A 26,524-nucleotide genomic window follows, 5' to 3' on the forward strand; every position below is an offset into this window, starting at 1 on the left:
GCAAACAAATTCCTGCTCCATATGCTATTAATGGTAACCCACTTCTTTGGCAGCTGTTGTCTTGTTTTAGAAAGAAGCCGATTGTCTGCGCCGTCCTCAGTTTACCGGCCCCGGCTAAAAGAGACATATGTACCTTTTTCCTTTTTTCTGCAGTTATTATTTTCGACAGACATCTCTTCAATTTTCAGGACATAAATTATAGTATGTTCGTCTGGTCTGGTTTTCTCCTTCTTGGCATGGCCGTCATGTGTAAGAGCCAAAAATAAGAGACATGCTAAAAATGCTATTCGTTTTTACCCACCCTAAATGATGTGGCAACATTCTTTTTACCACTCAGAGTTATTTATATGGGTTATGCCTCTGTGCATGGGGTGTTTTATTTCAATGGCGCCCTGTCAGTCAAAGCTGTTGATGTGGAAGAAAAATTGTGAAAGACTAATCTTTGAAAAGCATTTGTAAGTGATGCTTTAAAAAAAAGAGAGAAAGAAGAAAAAAAATCAGGGCAGTTCAGCATATCTGAAGCGTTTGTGTGGGTTCACAGGATTTGTATGCCACTGAGGATTAGCATCTCAATGAAGAGCGTTTTTCCAAAGGGCCTGAAATCAAACTCTTTGCAGCGTGCCAAACCACCATATCTGCTTTTATTTCCTGAAATGATGCTATTATACTTGTCCTGTTATGTCAGTTTTGCGCCCAGCGCTGTGGTTGTTCACCAATACTTGCTATTTTAAATAATATTTATTATTTCTGTATTGCTATTTTCTTCCATTAATCCAAGACCGTTTTGAGATTCAATATTTGAGGTACCTTCTGTAATTAAACTTTCCTTATATAGTCTCGAGGCACTGAAAGCAGGTCTGACCGATATATTGCTTGGCTGACGTTGTGATTTAACAGATTTATGTACTCATTTTTGACGACTATAATTGTCTCTTACCACTCCTGCACCACTTCATTCCAACCAACAAATATAATGCCATATATGATCCTCTAAGAATCTCAACCCTCAAACCATCAATACAATATTTATTTTCAAAACTTAAATATTTGGGCTAGGCACTTAGTTTCATGCTAGATAATTCTTTTCCAGAGAAATATTTAATTTTTTTTTAATCTTTGTTCAAACAACTTTATGTAGCAACTTTAAAATCACAGCTTCAGAATCATACAATTGTACACTATTTTAACTGTAATAACGCTGTGTAATCTAAGCCAGGGGTTCTCAACCTTTTCTACCTGCAGCTGTTCTGTGCGTGAGGGTCTTATGTGACTCTCACACACAGCTGAACTTTTTGCCGGAGGGCGGGGCTGCGCTCTTGCAGCGGCTCTCTCTATAAATGAATAGGATGCGCTGTGCTGGTGGACGGGGAGAGGGTCCGTTTTTCTTGCGGGCGCGCCGCACTAACACAAAAATTTTATTTCATATCGTGACCACAAAATATCGTTCGGGCCACGAGTTTGAGACCCCTGATTTAAAGCGATCACTACAGACTACTTTCTTGCTCTGAGGATGAGCCTGCGGACCCCTGGAGGGTGCTTCGTGGCCCCCGGTTGAGAAACCCTGATCTAAGCTACTCCACTGCCTCAGTCCGCATGCTTCTTTTACTTCAGGTCATTTGTATGTACTGCAGTTGTGTAAAAGTGAAGAATGTTCCAAAACTGTCGGGAAGAGCATTAGTGAGGTCAGAATAATGCATGGATGATCACCACCTCACCATCTCACATCCTAAATTCCCCAACTCATCATAATTATTCTGGACAGGTTTTTTTTAGAGGTGTATGAAAATATTAGTTCATTTAGTGTTATGTCATCAGATACCCACTGTTCTGAATGGATACAAATAAAACTTTTCTTTTACTCAGATTTCAAAATATGATGCTGTTTTTTTTATAGTATGACATTTACTTACAGTATAGCAGTGTTCTTTGATATATTGAATTGAACCTCTGTATTGTGATGCTTGTAGTATCGGCCACTTCTTACTAATGCACAACCCAAACCCGTATTATTGGTTATTGAGTTTTAGATCAAATTAGGCTCTAATGTAAACACACTCCTCTGGGTGATTACAGATGACAGCTGGGACTCAGCTCTCATCTCTCCTCTTCAAACAGTAGTAATGGCTCAGGCCAACAGGTGTCAACCTCCAGCAGTGGATCTGAGGAGCGTTCGGCGCAGTGCTGATCGATGGGAAGCGCTTAGTACAGCTTTTGATGCTTCAGGGCTCTTTGAAATCTTGCCCTCTTTTTAGACTCTTCAGGAAAAAAAACAGCAGTGATTGGCAAGAGGGAAAAATATAATCCTCCCTCCAAACGATGAGGCGTTTGTCATCCACAACAACCCCCCGGTTGCCACAACATGAGGTGGTGATTTGTAGCTTTCTCGGGAGCAAGTGACAGGAGAAGGGAGGAATGTTGTTAGAATGGCCGTCAAACTCAAAGATAGTACTTAGCGACAACAGCTGGAGCAGCGGAGGCGAGCTTTTCCTGCAGTATCCTGGGGGCGTCGTCACTCAGCGGCCTGCGAGTCCTGGACACATTGCTTTTTCTCTCTCATAAATCACGCAGGAAAGCCGTTGCGCCAGTGTCAAACTGCCTTGCAAAAGTGCCCCTCTCGCTCCGCTTAACCCTGTGAGGCTGATCACAATCACTGCTCAGGAGTTTAGGACCTTTAAAGACTGAACGCCTTGTTAAATAAATAATTGCGCGGTTTCCTGGAGTCTAATGACAGCCATTCAGCCAAGTAACAGCCAAATAACCTGTTTGACTCTTGACTTTTGTTACTTGGTTAAGTTGCACTTAAGTGGAGCTGAGCTGCTCTGGGAAGTCCAGGCTGTTCATTACAGAATCTGGTGTGCAGGCTAATACATATTTATATATAGGTGGTGTCAAATGATTTAAAAATGTAATCCAATTAATAACAAGAATATTCTGTGCTTAACTGCGATTAACTGCACTTGTTCTTAAGACGCACGTTTTTATAGATGATGTTTAAACATAAATAAAAGAATGAATGTAAGAAATGTAAAATGAAATTATATTTATATTAGAGGTGTTAATTAAAATACTAGTATATACATGTATGTTTGAGGGGAGATGAAGCCAACATTCCTACAGCACGACCAACAGCAGCGGGAAGTTCATAACGCAGTGCGTTGGTGGCCGTCTGGACGGACTTGTGATGTTTCAGTCATTCATTGGGCAGGGGCAGGGCAGATTATGAAAAATTGGGGCCAACGTTGGTTGCATAATTAATTAGCATTAAAACAATAATAGCGTGTTACCATTTCCAAACTAATCAGGTGCGTTAACGCTTTAACATTGACATAATATATGTAAATATATTGCCAAAAATATTTGCTCACCAGCATTGCTGTTTGGTGATGTGAGGCTTGGATGGATCTGCTCAGCCATAGAAACTCGCTACATGTAGCTCTGTACGCTCTACTGTTCTTGAGCTAATCTGAAGGCCACATGACATTTGGAGGTCTGTAGTGATGGACTGATTGACTGCTCGCTAAGGCTATTAAAATTAGGATCCGTTTTACAGATTGGTTATACCCAATATTGTAGTGCTTGAAAATAGCCTGCCACAGTAATCCACACCAATCCTTCTAAAATCTATTTAAGATTTAAATTGTTTTTAAACATTTGAATCTTTTTCTCACATATTTGTTATAAACTGGAAATGCTCTGCCCATCTTGGCTCCACAAAAAGTGAGCCTTTTATGAATACTGCCTTTCTACCGAATCACCACATCACTGTGTTTAAAATCTCAATTACACATGATTATTTAGATTTTTCATTATATTACTAGCTCTAAATTGCCTCATAACATTTTTTAATGTTTCAGGTCTAAAATGCAGGAATGCAGATGCCTTATATATTTGGTTCATACTATTGTTATGAGACTAATCAAATCAATTGGATTAATTAAGTTACTGTATTAATGTGGGTTTTAAATGACATAATGAAGATTTTACATCTATTACATACAAAAGCTCAAACTCAAGTCAGTGGTAATCTCAGTAGATAGATTTTTCATATTTTACACTTAAATAATTGAAATATAAGGAGGTTATTTATTCTTGCACCATGTTCAATATAAAAGCTGCTTGTAATGTTGAAAAGAATTGCTTTATATTCTTAAAAATAGCTATTTTGATGTTTAAAAATAATTGAAAAATAAACATTAATTTGTATATTTGGTAGCTGTAGATGGTGCTGTTTTGTTACTATTTTGCCATCTCTATATTTTTGTTTTTCACCACATCACTCAGCATTAGTTCATAGTAACACTATCGCTGTATTTTTAATGTGTATATTTTACTTTCTATCCCATTTTTTTTTTAAATTTAGGGTTGTAAAACAAATTACACTTGTACGGCTCTGAATTCAAGTTAAAAACAATGTTCTTTATGTATGATCAGGTCAGCATGTTCTGCAGCAGTTTTATGTAGTTTAGTTCAGTTGTCACTTGTATGTAGTCCTGTATACTGGCAGCTTTATCCTGTAGTCACTGCAGTGGAGTGCTCTGCATTAACATTGCTTAATGTTCTGTAGTTAAAACGTACTCTAAACACACTTTTAAATAGATCACACAAACAGACGGTGATCTTGCCGCGAGACGCCATCTTTCAAGTTCTGGCCCGAAGCCGTGATAAACATGTTAGGTGCAGTGCTTTCTATAGATTTAGAAGGCAGTGCAGTTTTCGGTGCGTATGGATGTGTTTTAGAAGTCTTCAGCTCATTACTTTTTCTGCTGTCTGTCTATTTTTCTATTAGCTCAGGCCTCAGACTAAACATTTTCAAACACAGCCAACTCCAGCCAGTGGCTTTCAGACTAACACATTCTCTCAATGTTCTCTCTCTCTCTCTCACTCTCTCTCCCTCCCTCCCTCTCTCTCTCTCTCTCTCTCTCTTGCTCTTTGTATGTCTGACTCTAACTTGCTCTCTCTTTATTGCTGAAAATAGAATCTTTCATAGCCATGCGTTTGTAATGTTTGCAGCATGTGGATTAGCACTGCCTTGTTGAAAATAATTGGAAATCTCTGGTACTAATTTAATTTTGACAGCAGATTTTGATGTCTTTTGTAGGGCTGGACCCGAATATTCGGGTATTCGGATATTCGTTCGTTGAGTAGGTATTCGGTTTTTAATTTTGGTATTCGGATATTCGTTTTTTTTCTCCTTTCCAGAGTTCCACCTCACTCTAACCACTTCTGTTCTCGCGGGTCCCGTCAGAATATCTTGCGCGCGGGACAGAACTGAACTGTTATTGGCTGGAGCGGGAGTTTAATCCAGACAATGCGGGAGCAAATTAATAAATAGTTAAGAAAACTGTAATAATTGTAAAAAAAAAAACCTAAAGAAAACTCTCAACGCGCAGGATGGACCGACACACACACGCACACACCGATGGTGTTTGGACTGGGGTAAGGAACGGGACCGCACTATTCAGCGCTGCTGTTTTAATAAATATATAAGTAAATTTGAAGCATTAAATGTAGTTTATTTAATTTATATTAGGAACGTGGGGCGGGAGCGGCAGAAATGTGTATGTGGTGGGCGGGCGCGGGATTAAAAGAAGCTATTTTTTTGCGGAGCGGTAACGAGACAGAAACGCGGGATCGTGGAAGAGTGGGTTTAAAAATCAGTCTCGCGCAGACCTCTATTATACATGATAAAAAAAAATGCAGGCTCTTCGAAACTGATTTATATAATAAAACGTAAGGGGTAATGTGGCAACAGTAGGGGCTAAATCGGTTACAAAAGCCTGGCCTACAAAAATGATGTCTGAACGAATTTCCTCTTATCTAATATAATTTAAAATGGTTTAAAAATATAAAATAATTTCTAAGCAAACGAAATATTTAATATTGAGCTTATAGCCCAAGTGCAAAAATACAAAATCAGTAATACGGCTATGCCCTGCACAATCCTTAAACCGAAATAGACCAAGTACAATAACGTCATTAACAATGACTTTCCTCTACTCTAATATAATTTAACATGGTTTAAAAATATAAAATAATTTCTAAACAAACGAAATATTTAATATTGAGCTTATAGCCCAAGTGCAAAAATACAAAATCAGTAATATGCCCTGCACAATCCTTTAACCGAAATAGACCAAGTACAGTTTACAATGACTGTCCTCTAATATAATCAACAATGTTTAAGAATATAAAATACTTCCTGAACAAACGTTTTTTTTGTTTGTTTTTTTAAGCAAATAGCCTAAGTGTGAAAACACAAACAGCAATTTACTGGGCTGGCTTGCGCAGCGGAGAAACCGTGCAGCAGCAGCCTCCTAGCCTGCTTAGGCAGCGGATAAGCTGCGGTGTGGGGCAGCAGAAATTCCGGGATGAAAACACAAAGAAATCTGGGATAAAAACACAGAAAAAATATGGGGTGAAAACACAAAAATCCGGGATAAAAACACCAAAAATCCGGGGTGAATATGTCTCGTCGGTCAGAGCAAATTGAACATTTTTCAGTGGATTAAAGGGGCCGTGATTTGCTTTTTTTATTTTTATTTTTTTACCTCTTTTTTTAAAAACGAATATTTGAATATTCGCTTCGAATCAGTGCCGAATATCCGGAGCTCAAAAAACGCTATTCGGGCCAGCCCTAGTCTTTTGATGTCTTTTCCTCCATTCCTCCATAAATCACAGAAGTGACTCTGACTCTCTCTTGCTTTCTCTCTCTATATCTCTCTACATTGCTGAAAAAATAATTTCCAGCATGTTCATCTCTTCTTCTGGTGCGGTGCAGTTGCAATGTCTGCCGCCTGTGGTTTTGCACTGTCTTGTAAAACTTACTGGTCACTTACTGGTAAAAATATAATTTTGACTCCAGTATATATGTTGCTTTAAGATTTTAATGTACTTTTCTATTAATGCTACATCACAGAAGTGACTCTCTCACTTTTTCTGTCATGTGTATGCAGCATGTGGTTTTGCATGTTCTTGTTGAAAAATAAATTGACGTCCTGTACACTGCATTTACACTGCTCCGTCGCATCAATGCACAGCAGTGTATCCCATTCATTTTCATTGGGAAGTGTCGGCTCAGCCACAATCACACAGTGCATCATGGGTCCGGCACGTCGAGACCAGAGGATGCGATGCGATGAAAAGTTGAACCGAGAAGAACTTTATGCAAATCAATCCATACAATGAGATGCATCTATCCAATCAAAAAACATTTCCTCATTGCAGTGTATGAAAACATTTAAGTTCTGCTTTCAAGCACTCCAGAGAAGCATAGAGGAAAAGCTAATCATTGCGGTTTCAGGCTTCCCTGTACTTTGTTAAATCCCTGCTGATTTACAGGGACTCTGATCAGCGTAATACAGTGTGGAGAAAGGTCATCGAGATTGTTGGGGTCTCTGGTGGGTTTTGAAAATATTAATATACAATTTAATTGGAAAAGTTTGCTTTTGTTAGCCTATATTCTGCTCACCAGACAGCGTTATGAAGAGAACATTTATATTTATAAATTGACATTTATATTTATTATTTTCCCATTTAATAAAATTATTTAATTGGACGACACAGTGAACGCCCACATGCAAACAGTTGGAGGGGGGACATGCGTTCATTTTCGTTGACAGGACAAACCCGTGTGCATGCAGTGTTAACAGCAACATATGTTATTCTGGGATTTTAATGTCGTTTTCTGCATTACAGAGGTGACTCTCTCACATGCTCTCTCTCTACATTGCTAAAAAAACACATTTCCAGCATCTCCTCTGTGTGGTTTTTAGTGTGACACAAAAATACGAAGAACAAACAAATGTTCCATTTGAGAGAAGATGAGGGGGGGGGGGGTGGAGTCCAGGGTTAGCAACATGGCAGAGCTAGAGTGAAATAAATCAGCCATGCCTGGAGGCTTTAGCGTGTGATGTAGTTTGTTTGTTCCACCTTGAACGCTTTGGTTTTGGCACTGGCTTTGGCTTTGGCTGGATTCTGTCAAAGTCTCCGTGACCTGAGTGTCCAGGTGAGGCCATTTGTTGCAGGTTAGATGAGAGCTGTAGTGGAAAAAATCTCAAGAGAGGGTGAGTACTGTGCACGCTCTGTCCAGCCAGTTTGTGACATCAGTGCCAGGGCCGTCTGCTTTTGCGGATTTTTGCACCAGCACATTAATGCTTCCAGACAGCGGTGTCAACAGAGCTGCCCTGCCGTTACCAGTGCTTCCAATTCCAAAAATGAAGCATGTGTAGAATGCATGGTGTTTACACTTCAGACCCTGTTTTTAAATAGTACGGTTAGTCAGTGCACTCTAAAGAATTAGAGAAAATTTGATATAAAAGAATCACCACCTTGATACATACCAAGACTCATACAGACAGAGAGGCCCAAGATAAAACCAGTAGCTCTTGAATTACTATAGTCTATAGTCCTGTATCTCTTCATTTCTATTCATACTTTATTGTTCTCCTTTCACCCTGTTCTTCAATGGTCAGGACGCAACAGGACCACCCAAGACAAGCTGTTATTTGTTTGGTGGGTCATTGGCATGAGTGAATCAGACACAGCGATGCCGCTGGAGTTTTTAAACATGGTGGCCATTCATACATACACAGAGTCCTTAAGGAACTTTTAGGGCTTCTTTAATCTAAAGTTTGAAATTGAAGAACCTCTAAAAGTTTCTCAAGGAACTTATATTTTTAGCAGTAAACGGATAGGCCCACTATATAGTTTTATGGCTCCAACCAAATGAATCCAACCAAAATACCACCAGTCATTGCATTTGGGATCTAAAGAATGAGAGAATATTTAATATATGAGCATCACTCCTTTAATACATAGCAAGACTAATACAGACAAAGAGGCCCAATATAGAACCAGTATAGACTGTAGTCCTAAGTCTATTTCTCTGCATAGTTTATTATCCTTGTTTCACCCTATTTGTCAATGGTCGGGATCCCATAGGATAGACCAAAACAGAGCAGTTAATTGGGTGGTGTGACTCTCTGTTATGGGGGTGGTGTATTAGTGTGTGTTGTGCTCATCCAAGTGGATCATACACAGCAGTGCTGCTGGAGTTTTTAAACACTGTGTTCTGCACTCACTGTCCTCCACTCTATTACACACTCCTACCTGCAGCTGCTCCACCTTGTTAAGCCAGAGACAGAAGCTCAGTATTGGCTGCACAGTTTGTGCTGGTCATCCTCTAGTCCTTCATCAGTGCCCAAAGGACCACATTAATACATACCCAGACTCCTACAGAGAGGCCCAAGATGGCTGAGTTTGCTGAGTGGCTGCCACTTCTCAGCACTTAATGGAATTAGTCCAGTCCGGCCTTGAATTAAATATTTAAAAAAGGAGACGTGCAGAAGTTGCATCATTTCGGGTTTGATAAAATGGCCTGCTTCTCATTTGTAGCCTCCTAAAATACTGCATCCTGTCAGGCAATGCTTCGTCCCTCGCGGCCCGAGCCAGGTTTTATATGTCTTCAGCCGTTCTGACAGTAACTTGGTCACTTCTTCCGTCTGTTTTCCGCTCTCTCTGATATGTCCCGCTGTAGGACACTTCTGATATTCCTTAACTGCGGCAATCAGCAGTCTGCTTCTTTTCGTCCAATCCCCAAAGCTGTGGGAGTTGCTTTTCCATTTAAGACCTTCTGCCCAGAGGTATCGTTTCCAAAAGCTTGTGTTTAGCTTCAAGGCTAGACTGAAGAATCCAGCACACTTTTTTTCCCTCCTGTTTTCAGAAAGTGCTTTACATTATTTGGAAGTCAGCAAGAGGTTTCATGGCACTCCTGAGTCAGTTCTTCTACATGCTCCAAGGCTGCATGTTTGGTGATTCTACTGTGCAATGTTATTCCTTAATTTTTACAGAAACATTTGCTTCGTTGGGACTAGTGTTTTAAAAGCAGGATAAACAATACCAGGATCAGTAATTGATAAATTATTTAGACAGATATGAGCGCAACCATTGGTCGTATTTATTGAGCTACATAGTGTGAAATGCATGTGTAATTCAACATGCCAGATGTCTCGATATGGAGTTTTAGAGGCTCCTTATGGTGTACTGTAATAATCCCTCTCATCCAGCTTGCATCCATTCCTGTAGCTTAAATATTTTGTGGTAGGAGAATAGGGGTGTTGATAGTGCATCCAATAGAATCCCACACACTTTCAATCAGGGATAGGTTTGGCAGTGCAGCTGCCATGACATAGCATCTGTGGTTTCAATGCAAGCTCTTGAGATGGTAGAAGTATTTGGACAAGCATTGTCCTTGTGAAACAGCTCATCAGAGTGTGCATTTAGATCATGGCGCTAACCACAGTACCTCATGGATCTGTTGATCTTTTTTTTTTAACAATGGATAGATATGCATGAAATATCACAATTTGATAGTCCAACCCAACTTACTATCTTGACCTTAGATTTACTGTCATAAAGACCACAGTCTTTAGATTTACTGAGCAAGTATCCGTCTTTACATTTGCAGAAAGTGGACAGCTCCATACATTTTTGTCTCTAGCACTGATGAGGGTCTTGGGGCCTAACTCTTCTTTCTTTCTTTCTTTCTTTCTTTCTTTCTTTCTCAAAGTATACTGTGATATATTTTAAATGTATTTCCAAGTAACATTCTTTATGATGGAAGTATATCAGGCTGATGAATTTAGTGTTTTGCATTCTTTTGTTTTACGTCCATTGGAATTCTTATTGTGAGGGTCAGTTAGATAAAAACCTTTTTTAATCACTCAGGGTTATCATTTAGTTATGATTTTAGGGTTATCATTTAGTTAATTTTTAAGCATTTTCTTATCATTCCTATCGGTAATAATGCTGTGTTTCATTCACCTCGGCTGTTGCCCGTAGGAGCTGGGAATTGTGTGGTTGGTGTGGTGCAGTGGATTTTAACACCACCTGCCAGTGAGGGGTTCTGAGGTTTAATTCTTTATCTAGGTGGCTATGCTGTGTTACACCAATGGGCAAGATAAGAGCGTCTGCTAAATGCCGTAAATTACAAAGTGGTCATTCTGATTTTTCACACTCATTTTATTAATGTATAATCTCCTTTATTTTTTGTTGAAGGTGAAAAGAAGCCAGCTAATGAAGCCTTGGCCGAGTACATGGAAAGCAAGAAGAAATACGAGGAAATGAGGAAGCAGAAGCTGAAGAAAGGCTCAAGTCGCGAGGCACAGGTTAGTTATTTTAAACGACCATTTCAGACCATTTCCGATTCATGGACATGCTACTTGAATTTGAACGATCAAATCAGAATTCATGCGTTTTTTTTTTTTTTGGTTTTTGTTTTTTTTTAAATGCGTGCGCTACATGCTTCTCTCTCGTACCCACACATTCTCTCTAACATGATGTTTTTTTGTTGTTGGTGAAGAAGGAGAGGTTTATATATAGGTATTAGCGTGGGCATATGAGGCATTTCAGGGACATATTTGTTCACATTACACACGGATACTGCTCACTTACATTTGTGAATGTGAACCGTCAAGATGACCAAATCCGATTTTAGCAAAAAATCGGAATTGAGCAATGTGGCTTGTAATGTAAACGTAGCCTTTGTGATTGCTTTTTTAACATTTGCTTTTGAAAATCAACACCCCTGCACATTTAGACAATTACTTAATCAGCCAATTGTGTGGCAGCAGTTCAACACAAAAAACATTCAGATTCGGGTCCACAATATCTCATTAACCATCAGAATGGACAATTTTTTTTTTATATTAGATGTGGCATTGTTGTTGATATAAATGTTTGAGGTATGTTTTTTCTTTGTCATTTTTTCTCTTCGTTTTTCTCCCCAACTTGGCTAAACTAGTTTATCCATCCACTCACATGAACTCCTCCATCACCAGCTCATCACAGAAGGAGTATCGAGGGTTTAGTGTGCCATCTAACTACCCAGAAAAAGCATGGTCAGTTGTGCTGTCTCTGACTCTGGCTGCTGATGGGAAACAGCATGACTGACCTGGGACTCAAACTCTTGATCCTTAGGCCATAAAAAGAAACATACCGGTACTGTTGAAGAGAGAGTTCAACAGAGAATGGTCAGACTGATTGTGTTTGGAGCTAACAGAAAGGCTACAGTAACTACAATAACTTTACTTTACTTTACTCTATACTAATACTCTTTCGCTCAGCACTGTCATAAAAAGTCCTGTTGGTGAAATATATTGGTGTCCCTGTGCTTTTGTCTATGTAGTGTTGATTCAAGTTTAAACACATTATGACGCACTCTTCTCTATAAACATGGACCAAAATATCCTGCATCTGTAAAATTCATCAAAGCCTTCTTTGAAGAGCTGATGGCAGAATTGTGTGACTAACTGTTTGTGATCTTCATCTCTGCTGTTTTGAAGACTCTCGCTCTTCTGGACCGCTTTAAATCCAAGCTGTCGAGTGCCATTTCTGAGGCCCCAGAGACCTCTGAAGATGTGGAGGAACTGGGAGAGGATGATGATAAAGGATGGTGAGTAATTTTTTTCCTCCATTTGTTTGATTATTTCGAACAAGGATTGTGTCAATGTGTGTTTCCAAGAGAGGCACGTTAAAGGAGAACTCCGGTGTAAAATGGACTTTGGGTGTATTAAACGTGATAAAAAGTACTTACCTTTGTTGAATAGCACACCTCCGCTCTCCTACAGCTTTTTGAGATGTAGTATTTTGTGCACTTTGCCCAAACAGGGTTTAATATAGATGATATGGGGCATGTTTTGCACCTGCAGATGAATCGCTTTTTACACCGTTACCCGGCTCAAAGTAGCTCCACACTTCATTGGTAGATTCTGGAGAGCCCTGACATTTATAATGAGGCATTTAGAATTGCACAAGAATCTTATTAAAAAACACTGTTTACAACCCATTGCCATCTTCATGCTTTTATCATTAGAATAGGTAAAAACTGACCAATGAGGGTCAAAGAAAAGAAAAGCACATATAGTGCCCCATCACTGAATTTAACTCTACTGGAATGTTACGGATCCATAAATTTGCAGTTGTCTGTAATAAAATTGTATATTCTGTCATTTATGCCTCATGGATTTCTCCCGCTACACGGCTACTGTTCCATGTGAAGTTGTATTATTTGTTTATTTGAAGTCGCACAATGCTCTCAATTCAACTTGATCCACATTGGGTCCAGCTGTGTGTGCTAAGTTTGCCCGTGCCTAAGTCTATTTCTCTCTGTCTCTATCTCCCTCACTCTCTTCCTGTCTCTCCATCTCTCTCTCTCTCTCTTTCTCTGACACTCTATCTTTCTGTCTCTCTCACTCTCTTCCTGTCTCTCTGTCTCTCTTTCTTTTACACTCTCTCTTACTGTCTCACCATCTCTCTCTCTCTCTCTCTCTCCCTCCCTCATACACTCTACCTTTTTTTTCTTACACTCTCTTTCTCTTACACTCTCTATCTTTCTCCCTCACTCTCTTCCTGTCTCTCCATCTCTCCCTCTCTTTCTTTTACACTCTCTATTTTTCTCTCTCTCTCACTCTCTTCGTGTCTCTCCGTCTCTTTCTCTTTCTTTTACACTCTCTCTTACTGCCTCGCCATCTCTCTCTCTCTGTCTCTCTCTCTGCGCCAAGTAGCTGGTTTGGCTCCAGGCAGCACTGACACCATTTAAACAGTATGTGCTGTTTGTTTTTGCTGTGCACTTGTGGAGAAGTCGTTCTCTCAGCTGACTTAACTGAGTAAATAGGCGGGCAGCAGACGGAGGGTCCAGATGAAGCACATCACACCCTGAGTGGCCTGGTTTGAGTGGCTGCTGTGCGAGTGTGTGCACGCCTACTCTTTCCTTTATATTTTTATTTAATACGTAGGTTCAGATCCAGAGCATCCCATCCTAATTTTGATCACTTAACACAGTGCAGACACGTGCAGAGTGAGTCAGAGAGTAAGCGCTTTTCTTTCTCCCTCACTCTCTTATGCCCGGAACACACTACACAATTTTAGCCCGATTTTAACCCGATTTCGTTGGCGCCAACAAATTGTGTGCGTCGCATCCGAATTTCAGTGTGGCGAGGGACAAATGTCCGTGTAGTGTGACACAGTCAAAGAGCAGTAATTTGACGTGAGCAACGCCGTCGGAACGTCCGACAGAAATACTAGCATGTTAGAATTTTTTGTATTTTATTGCCTAGTTTGACATGATCCGCGACGAGCTCCCTGACGCTGACCAAGACAGAGCGTTCTGTGAAAAAAGAAAGCAGCACAGTGCTCCTGCAGAAACCTAAGTAGCTACATCTTTACCATACCTCAAGTTCTATTTGGGTCACCAACGAATGAGCCCACAGTCGCTTTTTCCCTATCACGCAAGGGGCTTCTGTAGCCATGATTGTCAGATTCTATGCTTTTCCCCCCGCGATGACCTACGAACTCACGCGAGGACGCGGTTTATGATTGGTGGGTGACTAACGTGTAGTGTTGCCAGTCCCCCGAGAACGACACAAAGCGAAGATAACTGCTTAGTCTGACAGTGAAAATCGTGAGGGATAAAAATGTTGTGTAGTCTGAGCTTGGCATTACTATATCTCCCTCTCTCTTTCTCTCTCTATTTCTCTCTCACTGTCTCCTATTTCTCTCTCACCCAATGTCTTACACAGTTACTCTCACACTGTCTTTCTCTTTATCTCCCACCCTATGGTTCCCTTTTTCCATCCTATGGTTCCCTTTCTCTCACTCCTTCACTTCCACTTCCTCGTCTCCCTCTCTCTCTATTTGTCTCTCTCTGTTTGTATTTGTCTTGAATTTCACTTCCTGTATTACACTGTGACTCTTTTATTCTTACACCATCTTTCTGTTTCACTCTTAATGCATATGGTTTCTTTTCCTTCACTCACTCACTCACTCACTCACTCTCTAATGCCCCATGTCTCTCTTTCCCTTACTCCTACCTCCCCATCTCTCTCTCTCTCTTTCTCTCCATCTCTGTCTCACTTTCTTGTTTTTTTTTACTCTATATCTCTTCTTCTATCTCTCTCGCCATTGTTCTCACTTGACTTCTTAAGTCTCTCTCTCCTTCACTCACTCACTCACTCACTAATGCCCCATGTCTCTCTTTCTCTTTCCCTTACTTCCACCTCCCCATCTCTCTCTCTCTCTCCATCTCTCTGTGTCATTTTTCTTTTTTTTTTTTTACTCTACATCTCTTCTTCTGTCTCTCTCGCCATTGTTCTTACTTGACTTCCTGTGTCTGTCTCTCCTTCACTCCCTCACTCACTCACCATATCTTTCTCTCTAATCAAATTAAATCAAAAATATTTTATTGGCATGTAAGGATAGAAGACCCGTGTAACCAAAGCTTAACAGTACATGTAAATTAAATTGTTAATTAATAGAACATAAGAGGTTTATAAAGAAAATTAATTGGAACATAGCTATAAAGTATAACTATGCTAACGCAAATAAGCATAGAGTTAAAATACACACGCAACGAAAAAAATAATACTATTACAAATGCTAAAAATATAATTTATCGTTTTGTAATAATAAAAACTCTCATTCTGTCTTTCACACACATACATTTCGCTCATTCCCTCCCTACCTCCCTTCCTGTCTTTCTCTCACTATGTCTCCTTGTCTCTCACACCACTCTCTATAGCAATGTCTCTCACACATACACGCACACGCACGCTCCATGTCTGTCAGTCTCTCTCTTTGCGTGCAGCTACCCCTCCCCTCTCTCTCTCTCTCTCTCTCTCTCTCTGTCTCTCTTTCTCTCTCTCTCTCTCTCTCTCTCTCACTTTCTCTCTCTCTAACAGACACGTGCTGGTTTGACTTGTGCAGTACTAATGAACTTCCACACTGTTTGTTTTCATAGTATCACCTACTCCTGCGGCTGCTGCGCGTCCTGTGTGTGTGTGTGTTGAGCAGCAAGAGAGCAGCCGTCTGCTCTCTCTCTCTCTCTCTCTGTCTCTCTCTCTCTCTCCTGCATACCTTCCCGTCCCTCCTCCTGCTACTACACAGGACGACAAAGACAAAAACGAAATAATTACTGTGTCAGAGCAGCAAGAGGACAGTAAATCACATCCACACACACACACATACACACACACTCACTCATACGCTTGCTGAGCAAATATTGAGTCTGCTGGGTCTCATTTCACACTTGGTTAAATATTAAGACTAAATACTGCATATGTTTTGCTGCTCTGGTCCTGCTCTGATGTGAGGGGATTGGGTTTCAGTGAGAAGAGGCCGGTAGGAAAATGTAGCTAAATGCTGAAATAGAAACAAAAAGAGCTAAACAACATATACTCTACTGTTCTACTGTTCATGTGCAATACTGCAGATTCTGGTTTTGACTCCCCTTCTAAAGAATGCATTCAACTACTTAAGACTGCATACATTGCTGACACAGATGTGCAAATGCACAGGGACACACAGTTTGTCTAGTTCCCTGTACAGTAGTCTATCAAATACTTTTGGGGTGGGTTGGGGAATTTATAAGGTGGTGTTAACCAAACATCCTGACCTCACTTATACTTTTGTTACTGTGTGCAATCAAATTCTCACATCAGTAATCTAAAATCTGGTTACTTGCCGTCCTTGGACATTGGAGGCATGGAGTAGATGTAGATACATTCTACTCGTATCTTTTCCCATGACGTTCGCCCTGTCCTAAGGAAGCTAAAAACATGCTGCAGTGACCTTTGGGCTGTGTGTGTGGGGGCTCCTGCATTAAATGTGGATGTGATTTCTGCCAGTGTTGCTTCTCTGTTCACATAGACAATTCGAGCCAGAAGCGACTGATCACAATCATTACCACCTACTGCACTACACTGTCCACTGTGGGTGGTAATATTAGCCCTCTTTAATGGATTTCTGGTACACACGTAATGTTAACGTGAGGTTAAATACCTTCAAAACATCAGAAATGGAATGTCCTTTTATCCATCTTTACAACATGATCAGTCACATAACTCCGACTCCCATAATTCACGTTGCTTTGCCCTGAGGATGCTTGCCAGTGTTCAACATCGCTCACAAGATAACACCTCACAGTGTATAGGTGTGGATTGTGAACACTCCCAGGTCGTCCTCTTGAGGTTACACTTCATGACCAGTTTACATACTCCTGTCCCATGACTTTTTACTGTAATAAACTACATTTATAAACACGTTGTTCAAACACAACCTAAAAAGCTTGATGTTGCCTAATTATACGCTTTTAGAAGGCAGTAAATTGTTCAGACATTTGCACATAGTGCACATTCACAGTCTGCGCAGTCTACAGTATCAAAGGCATATTTTTAATTTGATTAACTCCTCAGCTGTCTCACAAACGGACGTTCAGAGAGTCGCCGGTTTATTCCCAAAGCCGTGCTGAGCCCAGTGCCTCTCTCAGAACCCTCCTGGTATTTCCAGATGATTACAGGAAGCAGGCTGGCAAATCATTCCTGCGTTGTCAGTCGCAGTTAAAACATATAGCTTTAGTGGTTGGACTGGCTTGCTTTTCTGAGTCCTGCCTAACTATATGGCCAATCCATAGATACAGTCCATTGCAAGTCCTAGCTATTTTTTAAACCAGTGGAAGTATTTGAAGTAGCTTTGCGGCTTTAGAGTTTGGATTGAAGTCCATTTGTGTTCATAGCTTAATGGCTTCTGGGCTGTTTGGAAGAAATCTGCTTTTGTCATTTCTCCTTAAAGAGAAACAAACAGAGGGACGCTGTGTTTTACTTGTTTTTATGGATTTAAATGGAATTTTATTTTTAATTTTGTCAGATAAGCCTTTAAAAGAACTCTTTAAAGAAGTCACTATCACAACAGTGGTTGCTATTGAACTCTGTCTGAGTCGACACAATCAATCAAACTAGTTTACATAACATAAATGCATATTTATGTACATTTTCTACAAAGGGTTCTTTAAGTGATGCCACAGAGCAGAGATTACCAATCTTTTGCAATATGTGGCACACAAATGTGAAGGATTTACATCGACCATTTAAAATTAAGGGAAAAGATCATCAGATATTAATTAAGTAGCTAATCCACCAGCTAGCTTTGTCAGTCATGTGACTATACTTGACCTAAATATATTGTTTAATTTTTTCAAGCAATATTGGGCACATCATAAATTTGCAAAGCAGAACTTAAGATATATTTTCGCCATCTGAACTACTGTGGCCAATTGGAGGACAGTTACTCAATCTAAAGCAAGTTTTTTTTTTTTTCTTCCTTTTCTACAAAATGTTGACCCATATTGACCCCTTTATTATGATACATATATCATTAAGTTCTTGCCAATACACAGCCATGTTAACCAGTCAGAGAACCATTTAAGGATCCTTAAACCACTTTTAACGAGTTCAGAACTACCCAATATATTATTTATTGATTAATATTATCATTATGTTGATATACTCTATAAAGGATCACTCTTGGCTCTTGAATTCCAGACGAGATCTCTGTGTGTTTGGATAATTAAGGCATTCAGGGATCAAATAATGGAGCCGAATTTAGTCGTCCATCGCCTGCCTCTCCAACGTCTACAGCGCAGACCGCAGCAGGGAAATGAACCTTGACACTATGAGCGTTTGCCTCACATTCTCCTTGGCATCAAAGAACCTCAAACCTCGGCCTAAAATATACCCACTCTGGCTTTCAAACCAGCACCATGTGTGTGTGTGCGAGAGAAAGAGGGAGAGAGAGTCTGGAATGGAGAGAAAGAGAAAGAGAGAGAGAAAAAAACTCAGTGTGTCTGAGTGCACGTTTTAGAATAACAAAACCTGTGCTTTCTATCACTTACTTCATCCTGGAGGTAGACCGGCGTCGCAGTCTCAAGGCCCCCAGTCTCTGGGGTGGTGGTGGTGGACCCCCTCACCAGGGAGACAGTTCTGGGGGCTCGGGGGAATAGCGGAGACGGGAGGCCCCCCTGGAGGAGTGCAGTGGGAGAAAAAACAGCAAGAGGGAAGTCTGTACCACTCTCTGAACGCCTGGTGCACCCCGTGAACGGAACATGGGTTACAACAGGTCAGACACTGGAAGTCAAGTCTGGGCCAGAAGTGTAAACTATTCCATCTGTGTCTGTATCTACAGACCGCCCCCCACCACCACCACCAACCCCCCTCTCCCTTTCACCCAGGAGTCAAGGCCCCCTCCTGCCTCTCTCGTCTTTTTCTTTCTTTCTTTCTCTTTTTGCGAAAGCACAAGGCAAATAAATCTCGGGAAAAGGCTTCCGAAGGTCTGTGCATCACAGCACAAACAACAAAAAAAAAAAACATACGAAGAATGGGATTCCTGCACAGCCCATAACTCCAGGCGAGGAGGCTGGCGGGCTGTCATCACCGAGACTGCTAGACAAATTATCAGAGTCGTCCGCGTCGCGCCACAGGAGTCCTTCTGGGCCTTCCAGATAATAGCCATGACATCCTAGATGAGCTGCCACCGCTCCTACACATTTCTAATGGATGCTGAGAAAGAAAGTATTGCACATAAGGGGTGTGCCTTATATCATACAATAAAATATGCTGTCATCATTATGGATAAAATGATGATAAAAAAAATCTATATACTGATAGTGGCACTCGCTATTCCGTCTTGAAAAAAGTCCATTTTGTATTATTGCTATTGACAGTGAGGCTAGATATTGTTGCCTAACGTTATGTTGTTTTGACAAACTGTATCAATTTTTTAAATGATTAGTTTACATGTAAAAATTGGTGTCAGACAGTGTTTCATTTAGTGTTGTGTTTAAACCCCTCCTGCAGTGTTCTGAAGGATTCTGATTGGATAAGAAAAGAAAAAAAAAACGTTTCTTATATTCACATTAATAATACCACAAACATTTTTTCAAATATTGTGAACGATATCATACCCTGAAATATCGTGCCCACACCTAATTATCAATTTTTTAGCAAAAGAAAAATTCACACTGTTCTCATTTCCTAATATATATCTGGATCATTGACTTCTGTTACAAATCTGATAAAATTCTTGTATTTATTTTTTTATATCTCAGTTAGAGGTGTGCCATATAATATTGAATGCAATAATAAAAAAAAACTTTTATTTTGTTGCAGTAGTTTATTCTTGAAACTATTTTTTATTTCAGTGTTTTGTCATATATATTTTGCCAAGAGTATGGTTATCGCAAAAATACCATGAAATATTGTGATATTATTTTAGGGACATATCACCTACCCCTATATGATATTGTGCTTTTTATACTTTGACAGTTTATTAAATTGTAAACAATTGCAATATATTGCCTTTCTTATAGTATCGCAATATATTGTGACATAATGAATCGTAACGCCGGTATCATAATATCGAAAACACAGACCTAAATTTTTAATATATTTTTTTGGTTTTTGTTTATATGCATGCATTAAATATTCAAAACTTTTTGTCTTATTATTTTATTATCAAGTTTTTTATTTAAAATCAGACAGTTTTTTCTACTAAATGATTGCAACTTTAACATATATATTTTCGCTGTAGTGTATTATTAATGTTTTTTGCAGTCGTGTGAAATATTGAGGTGTAATTTCATTTCCTATTGCACATACGCTCTCACACACACGCATTGTTGTCATGATTGTTCTATTTAAATAAGTAAATATTGATTAAAATTGATCTTCTCAATAATTCTGCAGTGTAAATGTACTGCCAGTCTTACAGTAAAGAAACAAGGCCTGATGGGCTCAACTGTTTATATGCATTTTTTACCACATGGTGTTTTTATGAGCAGCCCTGTTCAAAAGTCCCAGGCAGTCTTAAAAAGTACTTATCTCAGTTTATCTCAGCTGTAGATGTGTTGGCCTATAAAATGCTGCATAACTGTGAACTCCAGCCACTGTCGGATCTCCTCAGTTCCACCAGCAGCTCTTCTGATTCACTTTAATGAACGACTCAACAGTACAATCAGAAATATTGCTTCTATATACATTGACTTGCCAAATGTCATGGAAAGTGGAACTAGTATTTGGCCGCATGGATTCAATTCAATTCATTTCAGTTTTATTTATATTGCGCTTTTTACAGCAAAAGCTGTCACAAAGCTGCTTTACAGAGAGATTGGGTCCACTCCTCTTTTGGGCGAGCAAGACAGAGATGCCAGTAATTGTGGTGACAACAGTGGCAAGAAAAAACTGCCTTACATTAAGAGGAAGTAACCTTAGGAAGAAGCCATCCCCATCGGGTCGACCTGGACAGTACAGACAAATAACATAACAAAAACAACAGTACAGAGAGATAATGTGGAGATATAGTTAATGTAAAAACAGGTTCTTAGTTGTAACAGATAATTGAAAGCTATGGTTAATGTAGAGACAGGTTATGAGTTAAGAATGTGAAAAGGTGATGGGCACATAATAGATACTAGAGAGCTATAGCTGATGTAAAAATACATGTTGTGTTATGAACGTGAGTAGATGATAGACACATAATGGATAATGGAGAGCTATAGCTAATGTAAAAACTTCTGGTTCTGAGTATGAGTTTGTGTGATATGAGGTATATGCTCAGTGTTAATGTTGATTAGGTAATAATGGATGACCTGCAGGATATGCATTGAATGTAAATATGATTACTTTGAGGAGTTGTTTATCTGATTGCACGAAAAGTTATAGCCAGATGCCAACGGTCCCAATTATTATTACTAGTAATATAATACAGGAAATTGACAAATCCTGCACCTAACAACTGGGGTTATGCATAGGGCTCAACCAGGATCTACTACCCACTCAACTAACAACAATAGCCACAACCACTACCATCTGATTTCATTTCATTTCAAATGCCCCCAAACAGAAAAGGAAGAGCAAGAGCCTCAACCAACCTTAAAAACCTCAGCACCTCAGATAAAAGCACCTAAATGCTTCAACACTTTTAAGTTACTATATGATTTGTTATGTATCTGGATAACTTTAGTATTCATTTACAATGTAGGAAAAAAAAATGAATGAGAAGCTGTGTCCAAATTTTTTTTTACTAAAACTCTACATAAGCGAAGCATGCATGTGCTCCAAATGAACTACAGTTCTCAGACACGCTCACTGCATGCTAAAGGCTTGCTCATATTTGCAGACACACTAATGTATAATGTATGTAATTTTTTGGGCTGATTCCAGAGGGTTCTGTGATTGCTCAAAAAGAACTATATGTTGGATTACTCACCAGTGAGAGACGGACCGCTAAACCCGCTCCAGTTTTTAACCCCCTTTACGTGTTTTTCTTAAGTCAGACAACCAGACCCAATTTAAAAATCCTCTCTCCTGCAGCTGCTTCAGTTACCTTTTACACACTTCTGTTTAGCCACCAAGACCTGCACCATATTATATGACCTCTCCGAATGTTATGAATCACATGGCTGGAGCTAGTTCCTCTCAAACATTTAAAAGGGGCATTATAATTGCAGCTACTGCTACTGTGCTGTCCAATGTGGGTGGTAAGTAACGCCTTCTATGATGTATGCCCAATACACATGTGACTTTCAATCGAGGAATGTTAAAAACCTGCACAACTTCAGAAATAGAATGTCCCATCCATCTGACACCCACTATCAAACATCACCCCAACTCCAACTCCCAAAATTAACATTACCCTACCATGAGCATTACTCATAACCTAAGTTAAGTTATGCCATTTTTAAGCCATTTCCTGATGTACCACTTTATTAATAATTTAATTTATGCTATCCTATAACCTATAAGCAGTGTATATGCTGGTTTATAGAAATCGGTATACAAACCTCATTAAGTTTCATTTCACATTTTTATATATATATATATATATATATATATATATATATATATATATATATATATATATATATATATATATATATATAATTTTATTTCAAATTTTTATCCCATTTTCTTCCAGTCTACATGGGTAATTACCCTCCCCCTTGGGGGATTCCCCCTAAAGAATCCCCCAACACCAGGAGGGTGAAGATTAGCACATGCCTCCTTCGATACATGTGAACTCTGCCTCTTTTAGAACTGCTGCTGATGCAGTGTTGCTGAGTAGCATCACAGCACATTTGCAAAAAAGTGCAGCGACTCGGTTTTGATACATCAGCTCACAAACGCCTTGTGCTGCGGACATCACCCTTTGTATTGATGAGGGGAGAGAGCACCATCTACCCAACCAGAGAGAGCAAGACCAATTGTGCTCTCTCAGGGCTCCAGCAGCTGATAGCAAGCTACATAAACGGGATTTTAACCGGCGATGTCCAGATCATAGTGGCAGTGCCTTAGTTCACTGGACCACTAGAAGCCCCACTGTTTGTTTAGTACTGAATGTAAAATATATATTTTAAGCCCCTGGAAACCTTAAATAGGAGCTTCTTTCTATATATGCTATTCTGGCTCCCCAGGGCCCACACTGTAAATGTGCCAAATATTTATTATGATGTAGAATGGGCGGGCACCTTGGCCAATCACATTGCTCCATGGCTTCATCCTCTCTTCGAGTCTAAGTAACTTGTTGAGCTAAAACTACAGTAACTACAGTAAACTACACTAAAACTGAAAGTTACAGCTAAAGCATCAAAGATACAGCTAAAATGGAAGAACTTAAGTTTAAAACCTAGAGGATTGTCAGTCACACACATTTAGTAGTATATTAGAACCACACCCACATAGTTCTCAGAAAGCTCATTTTGAGGAGCGTTTTATCAAGTTTCTATTGTGTTATATCTTTTTTCAAATACCTAACTGAATAGATCAAAATACCTTCCCAGGAGCTTTAAATCTAAACCCTCAACTTGGTACTGCAGTATCGTGCAAGCTGTTGCTCTTTCTGGCTTTTTTCCAAAATGTCATAAACAGCTGTGGATGACGAAGATTCTTGGAAAAAGCCAGTTTCATTTGATTTCCTTTTAAGATCCAAAGTGTGAATTTCTCAGTCGTAGTTGCATTCAGAGATTCCTACAGACGGGACAGCCTTTAGGCATTTAACAGCCAAGAAATCTAGCTTTCCACTTCTACTGCTGCATCCTTGGCTTTGAGACGCTGCTTTCAGTTTTGCAGGAATATTTGACAGATGTGTCTGCAGAGAGCCACGACACATTGGCTTCACTCCACCACGCTTACCTTCACTCATCTGCTGTGCCTGGTGTGTTTCTGTGACCGTGCCAGGTCTGTGTCTTGTTTTGGCTTTTGCATTATGGGTAAATTGTCTTTGGGAAGCATTTTTTTTGTGTGTTTTTCTCAACAAGCGCCCGTATGAAGCAGCGTTGGCCTCCTCTTTGTGGTTCTTGGTTGGAAGAATGTAAATCTCTGCATTTTTTTCATGGCTCTGTATTGTCCTCCTGGCCGTGGAATGCCAGACCTGTGAATAAGAGAGGGTTATCTGGGAAATGAAAGACAGATGAGCATCTGTTGTCTGACTGAGGCTCCAGTCGGGGTCATCCTGCTGCCTCAGTCCTGTAGAAAGAAACAGCCAAAACTCCTTTCAGCCAACCAAAGCTGTGCTTTCCTGGACTGCAGCTGCATGGGCAGTATAGTATATAGTATATAGGCTCAAAAACATACCTGTACTGTTTATACATTCATTCTTCCTGGATTTGAGGTCAGAGATGGATGCATTAATTTTTCCCTGAATAAGAAGTAGATTGGTGTGTGCGTTCAGTGTGAAAGTTTACCCTACCAAGGTTCCCGCAGGTCCTTACAAAGTCTTAAAATGTCTTAAATTCAAATATTGGGAATTAAGTTCGTAAAAATTGTCTTCAATTTGCTGTAAATTTGTAGTAGGTATTACATTTTCAGACGATGTGTAAAACATACTAACTTTAGTGACAAGTTAGCTAACATTACCGGGGAGAGAACTAAGGTTAGCGGAGAGCTAGCTTATATTAGCGGCTAGCTAGCTAACATAACATTAGCTGCGAGCTAACAAAAGTACTAATGTTAGCAGCGGGTTAGCTATGTTACCGTACACAATGGAACAAAATTATTTTTTTAATAATGAATAGGAAATGGTAAGCTTTTATTTCCAGTAAACAAAAGAAATTGACATTTGTTTAGCTTAAATTTTATTTATTGAGGTCTTAAAAAGGTCTTAAAAATCCTTACATTTGACTTTCAAAATGATGCAAGAACCCTGCTTACTCTACCTCCTTTTACCCAACATTCTCACATACCTCACTAATGTGCATTTTTTTGTCACTAAATGCAATTAGATCTTTACAGCAGTGCTTTAAAATCTAGTAGATAATCTTCCCTTCATCTTAACAAACAGATATTCTATCAAAAAACAGGAGAAACTCATTTTTTATTACCATTGAATTTGGATAAAGCAATGAATAAGCAGATGTCCTTTACCTTTTTTAAATACTTTACATCCAAAGCAAGAACCACTTAAAGAATGTTCCTACTTAATTCTCTTCCGTTTGAGGACTAGAATAATACAAAATGAGATGTAAACCTGCGTAAAAATGTACACAGTTTTGAATCCAATAAAAACTTAACATGTTATTTGTTACTTTAGCTCTGCATGGTAGAAACAGCATTTATTTATGGAGCTTTTTGCATGAAGTTTAGCTCTGAACCCTTCCAGAAGAAAATCCTTGTACTGATAAGTCAAAGCCTGGTGATTTAGCGGGCTGGGTGCTGCATGTTGCTGTTTTTTTGAACTGCGCTCTGTTTCCTCGTTTTGATTTAGGATGGCCCATGTACTGCAGTTTGATGAGCAAACCAGAAAGGTGAAGGATGCCAACATGCAGGACGAAGACACATTCGAGATCTATGACCCGCGCAACCCCGTCAACAAGCGCAGACGAGAGGAGAGCAAGAAGCTTCTGAGGGAGAAGAAGGCCAAGAGGTGAGGAGGGAGTCAGTGCTTTGTTCCTGTGTCTCAGTGACCTTCTCTCATCTGCTGGATCTTCTCCTGCTGCCTGCTCACTTTGGTATGAACTGCAACCCTGGATCCTGTTGAACAAGGAAACAAGAAGGGACTAATGAATGTGACCTGCTTGAAACAAGAAGGCTGGTGTACAGACTTTCCCTAAGACATGGTGTACAGTATAATCTCTCAAACAGAGAATCTCAGTCATTCACACCAATTAAGGTTAATAAATGATTTTTTATTACTGCAAATATTCTGAGTTTGTTTAATTTTGTCAAGTTTGTATCATGTTTGTACATGTTGTCTCTGCTAATAAAACTGGAAACAAGACCCCCTGCTGAATTGGGATCAACTGGGAAATAATAATAATAAAAAAATTCATTAAAAAAATAACTATATGTATGTAATGTTCCTGCCTACTGGTACTGTCTAATGCATAAACTACTATCTTAGTAAAAGAAAATTTGAGATTTATGTTTTTTTTTATTAACAGCAGTGCCATAATTTTACAGCACACTCAGCCCACTGTTTGGTTTAATTTGAAGTAAAAATAATACTCCAGTAGATACACATACAGCATTTAAGTACCAACGTACAATGGTGAAGTAAAAACAATAATCCAGTAGATTCAGATACAGCATTTTAGTACTTAAGTACAGTAGTGAAGCAAAAATAATATTCCAGTAGAGAACAGATACAGTAGATCTACTTTCTTACTATAAACCTCTGACTGCAAATAAAAATTTGCGTTCATATT

The 26,524-nt window shown here is 39.5% G+C and overlaps 1 protein-coding gene across 3 annotated transcripts in view; it reads left to right on the forward strand.

The window, feature by feature from the left end:
- Nucleotides 1-26,169, forward strand: part of cwc27 (CWC27 spliceosome associated cyclophilin) — a 65,171-nt gene extending 39,002 nt beyond the window's left edge. For 2 of the 3 annotated variants that reach the window (XM_049468458.1, XM_049468459.1), the window contains 3 exons: nucleotides 11,048-11,165; nucleotides 12,342-12,451; nucleotides 25,585-26,169. In XM_049468458.1, coding sequence (XP_049324415.1) covers nucleotides 11,048-11,165; nucleotides 12,342-12,451; nucleotides 25,585-25,747 — 391 coding nt within the window. In that variant the 3' untranslated portion in view covers nucleotides 25,748-26,169. The remainder of the gene's footprint in view (nucleotides 1-11,047; nucleotides 11,166-12,341; nucleotides 12,452-25,584) is intronic. The other variant, XM_007255009.4, reaches the window with a different exon arrangement.
- Nucleotides 26,170-26,524: the final 355 nt, after the last annotated feature.

This window comes from Astyanax mexicanus, chromosome 20 (genome assembly GCF_023375975.1).
Source record: "Astyanax mexicanus isolate ESR-SI-001 chromosome 20, AstMex3_surface, whole genome shotgun sequence".
NCBI classification, from domain to species: Eukaryota; Metazoa; Chordata; class Actinopteri; order Characiformes; family Acestrorhamphidae; genus Astyanax; species Astyanax mexicanus.